Source organism: Aplysia californica, unplaced genomic scaffold (assembly GCF_000002075.1).
Source record: "Aplysia californica isolate F4 #8 unplaced genomic scaffold, AplCal3.0 scaffold00198, whole genome shotgun sequence".
Lineage (NCBI taxonomy): Eukaryota > Metazoa > Mollusca > Gastropoda > Aplysiida > Aplysiidae > Aplysia > Aplysia californica.
Window position 1 is genome coordinate 942,956 of NW_004797468.1, and position 12,175 is coordinate 955,130.

The following is a 12,175-nucleotide window of genomic DNA, read 5'->3' on the forward strand; positions in this document are numbered from 1 at the left end:
TAGGGTCTAAACTTGACAGTTTACAGATTGACAAGCAGGAAACACCAACAGTGTCCACACACACAGTGATGAATTCAGTTTCAAGTACAAATGATGACCATGTCAATTAGCCAAATTTTCAATTTTAAATGATTTAAATTTAAAGAAACTTAGCCAAGGACCTAGATCTAGATCTAGATCTAGATTCTAGATGTAGATCTAGATATCTAGATCTATTCTAGATCTAGATCTAGAATCTAGATCTAGATAGTTCAGTGTGTTAATTTGACTAGATTCTAGATTAGATTTAGGAGGAGGCTGTGCTCTGGTTTCTCTGAATTGAAGTTGCTCATCTCAAGTTTGTTTCATTCAGAAAGGGAGTTTTATTTCTGGCCTACCTTCTGTACGTTAAATTTTTGCCCAGTTTGTTTGCATTAATTTTATCTCGTTTTTTGTTGATGCCAAAACACCTTGTAGAAAATCATAATATAGATCTAGATCTAGACTAGATCTAGATTCTATATAATATATATAGATGTATGTCTTGTGATGTGCTAGGTAGATAATTCTGTCTCATAACTCACATATATTCACTTTCAGATTTCAACTCATCAGGCTTTGGCCAAGGTGGAGGGTTCAACACACCGCAAGGAGATGAGAAAAAGGTAAAAGAAAGTGACCTGTTTGCCCAAACTGGTTGACATGTTTTGTCATATAGACTGAAGAATGTACAGTCGAACTTGTGTATGACGGAATCGCAAGGGAGCCACACAAAAATTATGTTGTAGGCAGGAGAATTTAGGGGGAAGGGGGTGGGGGAAGGGGTGGCCCCACCGGTGGGATCAAGGGTCGCTTGTCCGGTCGGCAAACAGTCACAGGTGGTCAAAATTTTACACCTCTCAACTGCTATCCTCTCTGATAATGAAATGCATCAGTCTTATCCAGTTACCACCAGTGTTTGCATTTCATAGGACCACTGTTTGACCTATTAAAAACAAACGTTTGAACATCTTTGCTTGCACCCTTAGCCCCACCCATCGGTGTAATAAACACAGTCAACCAATGCCACCCCTCACTGCCATGTAACGACGATCTTGGAGGAACTCTCTCTCGGCTGGCTGTACGTTCAGGGAGGCAGGCATTGGTCAAACTTATTTCACACCTCTGACCTCTGGCTACCAATGAAAGTTTCCGTGCTGGAACACCACTTTAAGTACTTTCACTGGCACTGGTGAGATTTCACATCCACACCACCCTGACCATCATCATCTCTCAGGGCTCACACACACTCACATAGAGATGGTATAACATCTGCCCTCAAATTGCACCTCTAGCCCGGCAGCATGACATTAAGTTTAGGGCCGGCAGAACAATCTTGCGAGGTTTGTTTCAAAGCAGGCTGAGTGGGCAAAACATTTTCCGTCTTAGAGAGGCAAACCCTCGGAAAGGAGCGGATTTTTCTTTCCGCTTCCGCGTTGGACAGTTTTCCGTTTTATACAGGCAATTATTATTTCATTGGAAGCAAGGCAAATAAATCTGCTTTCAGGTGATACCAATAACTCCACATGCCGAAAAATTGACGCGCCTGATTCCATAGTGTAGTGACACATTTAAAAATAGTTTAAATAGTGATTTCGAAATTTGAATTCTAATTTATTCAAAAAGTAGTCGCAGTTTCACTTTGATCTTTTTTCACACAAGTTGGCTAAATTATCAGGCTTTCGATTTATAGAAAATAACAAATTTAGGCGCCAAAATGGAAAAAGGCGTTTTGTCAGCTTACAGCACATCTGACTTGGTGCGTTTTGCTCTGTTTATGTTCATTGGTGAAATCCGTGTTAAAGTTAATGTACATTCTTCCCAGCAGGAGTTGCTTGTTCGTTCTGTGAGTATATGAATATTGATAAATGGTCACAGTGATATCCTCTGCAGTGGGTCTGTTACAATTTATGGGTAAAACCAAACAAAATTAATGTTTGTCTTGTCGTATTTACACATTAACTTAAAGTAAATTGTAATATATGAAGTGACATTTTACATCACTTTAGAAATTAAATAACATGCAAAATTTTCTGGATTTATATATTTCTAGTGAATTCTTTTAAAGACTTGACTTTATTGTCTTGATAGTGTAAACAAAGAACTTCAGAGTTTCCTTAACATACTATTTTTCATGTTCTTTTCAGAAAAGTGGAAAGCGCAGTAACAACATTGTTCCAGTCACCATTGCCCAGATCCTCACAGCAAAGCACGAGGATGATGTCTTTGTGTCCAAAAATCTTGAACTTTTCCAGGTCAATTATAATTGGTTGTACTCAAGTTTTTATTCCACCAATGTTAGTCATCCTTAAGTTCTGTATTTAATTGTTTTACTTTGATTAAAGAGAAAATAGTTCCAGTTGTAATGTTTATTGTAGACCTACTTGTTGAAAGTTTTCCTGTACCAAGTTATTTGTCAATGGTTGGGGGGTTTGTTCTTTGTGGTGATCCTTTTTGAGGCCCAGGACTTGTTTCTTGTCTATTGGACTTGTCAATTTGTTCCCTTAGTCTTTACCTTAAGAATTTATTTTTTTTTAATTGATATTTCTAGGCTTTGTGGGATTCAATGCAAATAATAATAAATGACATTTATATAGCGCTCAACCCCGAATAAAGTACACAGGCTCTGAGCGCTTTACAATACAGTACAACGTACAACAGTAACATGAAACGTTGTGTTCTGACTAAAGAAAATTATTCCAAATATTCATCTTATTAATTTAAAAACAGAAACGACCTGACATTTGAATGAATCAAAAGATTTGATTTCTCTCAACGTACTTGGTAAAGCATTCCAGATCTTGGGGCCTTGGCATTCAAATGTCCTTTCACCCATTGTTTTAAGTTTCATAGATGGTAAAATAAATTTCTTTTTGTCAGCTGATGACCTTAAACTGCGAGTTGGAATGTACAATCTTCCTGTTCTTTGCTTTGTCAATTAAAGTTAGCTGGAATGAACGAAAGGTGTATTTTATTAATTAAAAATGTTATTCCTCAACAGATTACCTTTGTTGGTCTCATAAAAGCTGTGAATGAGTCAGCAACAAGAATTGATTATGAGATTGATGACATGTCTGGTCCTCCAATTGAGGTGCGACACTTCAATGAAACTGAGGTGAGATTATTATGATAAGTAGATAATAATTCCTTTGTTCTAATTCCTAAGAGAATTTCCTTTTACTTTCACTGTTTTAGTCACAAAGACATTATATTATAAGCCACCTAGGAGAAAGAAAGTGAAAGGGGAGGGGGGATTTTTCATTTACTATTAAAAGTTGCTTTGTAATGTTGTAGTGGTTTGTTAGCAGCTGCTTTAGTTTGGTTTGCTCCTTCTGTCCCATCTACCATCTATTGTCCTGATCTCTCCTCCTTCTTTCTATGGTACTCTCTAGTAACCTAATCTTCAACACTTAGATGGCATATTTGTGTTGCAAGTGCCGTAAAACTCTTACTAAAACTAAAAACTAAAGTTGCCTTTGCTGCTACTGAAGTGAAAGCAATCGTTGCAGTATACCCAGCCCCAGTAGGGTAATGCACGTGAATGCCCTCATAGCCATAATTGATATAGAAATAATCTTTGCTAAGGATTTATATATAGTGACACATTGCTTAAATTCACAGGAAAATGAGGACGGATCAAACACAACTTCAAATGCTCTCCCCGTCAACACTTATGTGAGAGTGAATGGCCTGGTCAGAGCTTTTGGGGGAAAGAGGAGCGTGAACTGCCACAAGATTTCTCCCATTACAGACATGAATGAAATGACGTGCCACATGCTGGAAGTTGTGTACGCAAATGCAAATGCCCAGCAGCAGGTAATAGAACTTTTCATATCGCTGGAATTTCTGATGACAACTTCTGTCAATTGCGGTAAATTTAGTGTAACTTTTTCCATGTCACGGGAAATTCCACATGGGTTCCACTGTAATTTTTGTCTAGTACTCGGACCTATTGGGAGGCTCCCCATGAGGGTTATTATTTTGCTTTTATGTTTGATTAATCATGTTCAGATTGTGTACTAATAATGAAGGAAAATGGTCGAGGATCATGAAAAAAGAGGGGGATGGGGGGGGGTCGGATGGAATAGACAGAGGCAGAAAATAAACTGACTTTCACAGCCACAGCAAGTGATGAAAGGCATCTGAGTGATACACAGTGGCTTTGCACAGTCATGGTAATCTTTATCAACTATACATCATGGATTGAGTTCATTTCCCATTACTTTAGATTTCTGGAAAATTTATTGTGTACCAGTATGCTTTTTGTATCTTTTTTGAAGGCTGTCAATGCCCTGTGCCATATTGCGATTCTAGTACTTTAGTTGCTTTGCTTATCTGAGAAGCAAGTGAATGCAGCTTTATATTTGTTACCGTTTGACTTTTGGAAAACATTTGTATTGTGGCAATGTTTTGTATAAAATATAGAGAAATGAAAAATGTACTGTGAAAGTACAGCGTAATTCTTTGGCTTTTTAACAATGACATTTTTTCGTGTTTAGGCTGTCGAGGAATGAGAATAAAGACTGAACAAGCAGTAACGGGTTTTAAGACCTGGGATTTTTCAATACAGTTGTACCATCCCTTGTTTACCGTCAGGCTTTGTCATTGTATGAAAAGGAGCTCCGATATTAATGTTGTTATGGATCCAGCGTCAGCTGGGCTCTCGCCCTTTTTTCCAATGCCATGTAGTGATAAGTGCAGGTTTGCTGCAGTTGCTGTAAAGCTCGTACATTAATAAAAACATAGTATTTGCACTTCACACCGCCATCCGCCTGAGTTATGCTGTCTTTGTTCAACTTACTTAGGTAAATTTGCCCCGCCATACTGCCAGGGGTACACTCGACACATGGCGCACATCACCCATTGGTCGACTACTTAATAAGCTTTCTCCCACAAGATAAAGAGAAAGAAGACACTGGGCTCTGAATACATGTTCATGTACTGCTGTGTGTGACCAACAAAAAGACACTTTTCAAACACAGCTTGCGCAGCAGAATCATATTCCTTGAGTCTGGGCAGTCAGGGCTGTAACAGAGGAACCCTTTGAACCTCCTGTTCCACTAACTTTATGCTCGTCTCAAGGGTGGCGGTATAACGAGGTTGACTGTATATATACGCCTTGAAAAGTTGAGCAGTAGTTCATGTGTCTTCAAAAGTGCTGTAGGCCTATTTATTATTTTACATTCCTTGTCCAAGTATTCTACAAATGATTACATTACATTTTATTTTTATTTGTGAAATAAGACAGGGGGGCCTTCTGGGTCTGGTCTCGGAATGGGCAACTCAACAGATGCTGGAGATAATGGTCAACTGCCTGGATTAAATTCCTTACAGTCACAGGTGAGTACCTTTTCAATGTAATGAGTTCGAATGTCAAGGTGACTGCGGTCTAACCAGGTTATTTGTAAGAGCCAACTTTGATGTTCTCATGTTTTTCTGTAGTATGTTGATCATGTGATTTTTGTCGTGATGTATGGAGCATGTGTTACTATTGCAGCATGATGTGTGCATGTTTTAAACTGTAATCCGAGTCTTTAACTCCCTCCCACCTGAGGCCCTGTTCTGAAGGTAATCCCCTCTCTGTCAGTTTTTTGGGGGTTTTTTTGTAAAGTGTTTTACGGCGCTCGCAACTGCATAGGTCATATGAGCGCGCGGGATACATTAAATATTTTCAGTTGGTTGGAAATTTTGAATTTTGCGCGGGTGGCGGCCTAAGCCTACTCTTATCGATTTTAGACCACCAAGGGATCTTTAACGTGCGCAACTTGCACACGGGCCCTCCGAGATTTTTCGCCCTTGTCCGAGAAGGCTAGGTGTAGATCTTTCCTACCAGAAGATCAGGGGTGTGGCAGAAAGACAGCAGTAAGAAGGAGCCAAGGAGTAGCAGTAGAAAGGCTGCAGAAAGAGTCAGGAGCCCAGAGGAGGGGGCAAAGGAGGTGAGGGGTGGAGGCAGAAAGTGGAAATGAAAGCAGACGACAGAACATTGGTAGAGAGCAGGAAAGGAGGTGAAAGGAGACAATTTTGGAGAAGAAAATTTTTCGGTCACTACAGTGATTCGAACCCAGGACCTTTGAATGAGAGGCCAACACCTTAACCTCTAGGCCACGAGAGCCCCCTCTCTGTCAGTGTCAGAGACTAGGCATGGCAATATGCAGTATGACCCGGATAGGTCAAACACAGGTTAACACACACACACATACACACACACGTGCACATACACACGCACATACACACACACACACACACACACACCCGTCCAGGGCCGTGTCACTGACTGAAGTGTCTTTAGGCCATTCCCAGGGGGGGGGGGGGACATTAACTTGTTCTTATGCACAGTAGAATTGTAAATAGGCTGATTCAACAATGTCATGCTCATAACTGTGCCTGAACTGCTACAGGGAACTGCTGCTTTTTTTTTCCTAATTATCCTTGCTATTGTCATTTTTCTTCTATTTCTTTTGTATGTTTGAGTTTGTCATACTCTTGTGACCTGCTATTTCCGGGATACCTTGATAGTGGAAGCAGACTTTGTGCTGTTGAAGCTAGAGAGGTGAGCTGAGTAAGCCTGATTCCCTGTAAAGACTTCTCTGTTGACATCCACCCCTTGGTGCTCATAAAACCATATGCAGTTGCGAGCGCCGTAAAACCTCTATGGAAACTAAGAACAGATTACTCGAAATCATGCATCTGTCGAACTGTGCCTGCTGTCCCATTTTTTTGTTCTTTATCTTTTTAAGAAAATTATGTGAAGCTGGAACACAAACATGGGATAGTCCAACTAATTACGCCGCCATAGAGGTCGAAACTCAATATCCTTTGAGGTGCACTTGAAACTCAAATAATGATATTAATAAAAATAAAAATGGAAACGGGCAAGGTCGGTAAAATACCACCTTCCCCCCACCCCCTCCACAAGCAGCTAGCTGTGCTATATTTAGCTCGCTACTCGACACGCATACCCTCTGGGCGTGCCTAGGTCCTAGGCCTAGCTAGGTTTGTACTTGTATGGAGCGGGCGAGAGGAAGGGTTGTGCTAATGTCCATCACACAATCGGCCGCCCCACCCCTCTTTGCAAAGGACTGCGCGCTTGGTGGGAGGGGCAGGGTAGGACTGCATTGTTTCGTCATCGCAGTGTTAATTACTGTTGCGATATGCTTATCTTGTCAAATTGTTTGTTTTGAAAAAGTTGAAATGGCTCTATTCGATTGGTGCAGACTAAAGACCGCTCACACTGACCCACACAATCAAACTGTCTTCGTACCGGTAGGCTCATTACCCATCGAACTCGAAAGCGTTGCTCATCATGTTTCTCATTCTGCCACAAATCTGCCTTTGTTCTGACTTCTTCTTTGTCGTCACTGTCCAAATCAACAAAAAGATCTAAATTTAAATCTTCTTTTTATCGCCCTTCCGTCTGTGAAGGCATTGGCTTCTTGTTCATTTCATCCTCCCCTCTATCTTGATGACGGCCATCTGAAAAAGTTCAGTAAAAAGAATCATGTGGAGTTAGCATCTCGGGGATTAACCTTTTTTTTGGGGGGGGGTGTCAAGTTTAGAGGAAATAGATAACAGCCTAGGTGGGACACTATCTCTCAATGCCTGGTTTCTGAACAGCTTTGATGAAATGGAAATTCATCGTGCTATTCAACCGCTTTCTTGTATATCAAAAGAAAGTGTTGAATATATGTGAGGTGTGCTGACAAAATGAGTTACTTCTCACCATCCATAAACACTTTGATATATTGTTGGACACTGTGTTTGGATGAAATAATGTTGTTCCTTTGTTATGCCTATGGTGCTGTCTGGAAGAAGGGAAGAAGGTGTAACCTTTAGCTGCATGTTTTTTTGGGATTGTCGTGTTCTAACAAAATATCTTTGCTTGTTTTGAACTATCACAGGTTCAGATGATCATCAGGAGAGAACAGTCAGAGAGAGGTTGCAGCATTGATGAGATCTGTCAAAGTTTACGGAGTATTGCGCCAAAGGCTATCAGGTAGGTGTTTTTCTGAGAACAATCTGACTGCCCTTGCAAGTGTATATTTAATCTCTGCCCAAGACTTCTAAAAATCTGGTCAGTATTGATGTCATGAGAACCTTTTTAAGACTTTTCTCTGATTTAAATTCTAGGGACACTCTTGTTTTGCATGAAAGGAGGCTATATACAGGCATGCCAAATGTGTCAAATTTCTTGAGACTCTTAGATTCGGCACATTCAGAAATTTGAGAGGACCCGTTATACTTTTAGCCTTCACGACTTCGAGACAGCAAAGTGAACTTTTTTCTGGTGTCTGTTGGCGATTTCCAGCTGAAGTTCACCGATCATAAACCTTCTGTCATTCACAACATCAAAATCAGTCCCACTTGACACATTTTGTTTGTTGTCACGTTATCTGATGTTTTACGTTGGGCGTCCCTGATTGAATTTTTGATAAGCTTGCAAGCTTGTTCTATATTGTATATGTTAACTGTAACATTAATTGCACTGGGATTTCCTTTGTTGAAGAACCTACTGCTCGCTTCCCTTGATCTCACAGAAGAAAAAAGAAGGTAAAAATGTCTTTGGTTTGGTCATTACTAAAGTTCAGGGAAAGGATTTTTTTTATCCAGCAATGAAATGTGTCAAAATGTTCGCAGACAGCAGCAATCTAGGGTGATATGCCCGAGTTCTGATGCCAGGACCGTTAACTCTTGGTCTTTTACATTGAGGTCTGTAATTAATTATTATATTTGATTATTATTAGATGCCAATCCTGCCTCAGCTGGTCCGAAAGGGTGAGGTACAAGAGCACAACGTAGAACGAATGGAAAATTTTGAATTGCATGATATAGCTCGTTCACTTTCGTTTGACTGCGATTATAACATGTTAAAACCAAATCGCTCTGTTTATTCTTTCTGGGTCTTTGCATGCGGGTCAAAAAATTAAGCGACCAACAGAATCTAAAAGCTCATTCATGAAAGTCTCTGCAAATGAACTAAGGTTCCGACACGTTTTCTTTGATGTCAGCCTAAAGCAGGTCCCAAAAAAAAGTAGACGATTTACAGCATACCCCTAAAACTTTAATAAATTTTCCCCAACACCACTCTCCAACATTCGCCTAAAAAACACGATTCAAGAGACAGGGTGAGTATTTTTCGAGGCTCACGTGGAGACGTCTAGACAGCGGGGGGATGAATGAAATCGACAAGCTCACACTGAAATGTGGGAGCAGGGCGGTGTCGCTGTCTCAAAATGAGCAATTTGTAGGCAAGGCTACTGTAAGTCATTTATTTTAGTGATCCTGTTTATGCATCCAAAGAGCAGTTTTTAATATATAGGGCCCAAAGAGAAAACATTTTTTATTACTGGGTCAAGATTTTTGGAGAAATATTTGTATTGGGTCGCTGGCCGTGCGAAGTTTCCTGGTCAAAGGTAAATTCTTCAGTCAGTTACAATTTTTGTACACGCTCCGACAAAAGTGAACAAGCTTTAGTTTTAAAATCATATGAATGCAGTGGTAGTGGTATGTGTTTTTATTGTTTTGAGTAGGTTTTATTTTTATCACTATATGTTTATCTTTATTTTTAATATTTTTGGCATGAGATAAATATGGGTTTACGCTTCTGTCTGCAGGGATGCCATTGAGTTTTTGAGCGTTGAAGGTCTCATCTACTCAACAATTGACGATGAACACTTCCAGGCCACTGATGGATAGGTTTTGCAAGTCTGATTTGGGAAAACCAAACATGAACCAGTCTCCGTGATTTTGCTGATGAACCTGAAACAAAAGACAAAGTTTGTGTGTAGGAAATTGGCGTGTTAAGACTTACTAAAGATGGGTCATTTCATTTGGTTTGTTTTTTGTGAACTTTTGTCATGTGCGCAGCAGCTGTTTTGTAACATCTATGAGGCCATCATTGTGTTCCTTATTCACTCATCATTATTATGTCAACGAATTTGACTCATGCGAAATGTATCTGAGTTGTAGACAAAGCAGAAGATGTGATTAAGGGCTTACAGCACAGGAAAAGATTTTTAAAGTGGTATGCGGAACAGCAAAATAATAAAGAAGACTCGATGGGTTCCTCCAACCCAGCCTCTCAAATGTCTGCAATTTCATTTTGCGTCTGCTAAATAAGATGTCAGAACGATGAGAGGGAAAGAGGGAAATGACCATGGCTAAAAACGTAAAGAAAACTTCAGTTTTTGCCTCGTCCTTTATGGATTCTACTGTTTGGAAAGGTGAACATGTTCTCACATAGTTGGGTCAAGGCATTGAAACATTTTGCTGTTGTCAATGGGGAGGGATGCAGACAATAAACCTCTTGGGTCAGTAATTTCTTCATTCTTTCACGAAAATTTTATCCAGTCAATTCAAGTTGCCCAAATTGTCCACATTTGATATCATGTGTAGGAACATTCTTACTTCTTTTGTTTTGGGTTTTTGTTGTTTTTTTGTTTTTGAGGTGCATTTTTTCTCGACTGTAGAATGTCAGCTTTACATTTGGTCTACCTGACACTGACAGATCTGGTGAATAATGTATAAGATAATTGTGTTTGTTGTTTCCCCAGCAACAGGGGAGGGGTTGGTTTAGTGGATTTATTTCCCTTTTTTGCAATTGTCATTATTATGATTATACCCATAATTATTTTTCCTGTCTAGATGCACTGGCATATTTTTCAGTTGAACAAATCATCAATGTTTAAATTCTGATTTTCTGAGCAGTCATTATTCCTTTGAGAAAAAGTCTTTTGTCCAAGGGAAAATTTGCTGGAAAGTTATTTGTGTTCTCTCAGTTCTAAATCCTTCAAGTGGTTCTAGTTTCCCTAACGTTGGTCATATTATTCAGTCTAGACAATTCCAGCTCATGGTCGTCACTGATTGTAATTCTTATGTTGAAAAATATATGTTGCCTTGTTGCCTGTAATTCTCCATTTTTATTACCTAATAATTCCTATTAAGTAGATCTATTCTTCTCATTCGTAATTTCACTACACACTCCTGGCAAGTGTTCGGTATTCATGCGAGGTCCTGCGAGATCATTTTGACATTTTGCTGTTTGCACAGAATGTGATATTAAATGTACGGTACTACCAAAAATGTATCTTTGTGTTGTCATTTATTGGGGACTTTTTATTAATAGTATGTTTCTAAATAACATTTGTATAGCACTTATTACCAACAGAATCTCTGCGCTTTGCAATCTATATTATTATCTTTACTCTACTCTGTGACTCTTTTGTTAGATTTCTCTCTGTCCCGTCCTTCCTCTGAGGGTCTCGTTATTCACCTCATCCCACTGCGGGTGTTTGGAGGGTGCCCCTTACACTACTTACAGTTTCTACTTCTATACTTCTTGACTGTCTCTCTGTCTTGTTCTTTTCTGGTATGAAGTTACCAGTTTTGCAATAACGTGCTTCTCTCTCAATTGACCATCACATTTGCTAGCCAAATGTGTAGCAAAAATCAAAATGACAAAATGAGACAGCTGTCACATTCTCGCTGTTTCCAGATCTTGTCAGGCAAGCACCATGATTTTCACAAAATTTCTTCTGCTTCCTTTACTTCAAATGATTCCTAGTGTGTAGGCCTATCCTTGGAACCAAAGCAACTGGATTGACATTGTTTTCACCCACTTTCAAGGCTTGAGCAGATTTTTAATTTAATTCCCATGGTGTAGATCAATACATGTGAGGCATCGCAGTGAAATCAGGCGCTAGCCAAGTTACAGTCCAGTCCATTTATAACAGCCTCTGTTGTTACAGGAACTTGGATAAATCCATGATAAATCAAATCTCCGTTTTGTTTTGTTTTTCTCTATAAGTGTAAGTAATAATAGTAATATTGTGTGGCGTCGGTGGCCTAGTGGTTAGGCTCTCGATCTCACAACCGTAAGGTCGTGGGTTCGAATCTCGTCAAGGGCCCGACATTGTGTCCTTGGGAAAGGAACTTTACACAAATTTTCCTCACTTCACCCAGTTGGGAATGGGTACCCGGCTATAGACCGCGAAAGGTCTTGTCAGTTTGTTAGTGTTTGAGCGCTTAATCGGCTGCTTGCACTGTATGCTTCCCGGGAAGCTGATACTGTATCGGAGTGTTCTATGGTCTGCTGGGGTAATAATATAGGGTAAAGCGCATAGAGCCTGCTGCTGAGAGGGATATGCGCTATACAAATGCT

At 39.8% G+C, this 12,175-nt stretch overlaps 1 protein-coding gene across 1 annotated transcript; it reads left to right on the top strand.

Annotated features, from left to right (window-relative positions):
• Positions 1-579: 579 nt before the first annotated feature.
• On the top strand, positions 580-11,099 carry LOC101861955 (replication protein A 32 kDa subunit-A; the record flags this gene model as incomplete). The annotated part of the gene is given in 7 exon segments (XM_013082889.1): positions 580-644; positions 2,166-2,273; positions 3,020-3,133; positions 3,640-3,834; positions 5,263-5,358; positions 7,917-8,011; positions 9,630-11,099. Coding segments are annotated over 7 exon segments (755 nt in total), but the record flags the coding sequence as incomplete, so codon positions are not given.
• Between the last annotated feature and the right edge of the window lie 1,076 nt (positions 11,100-12,175).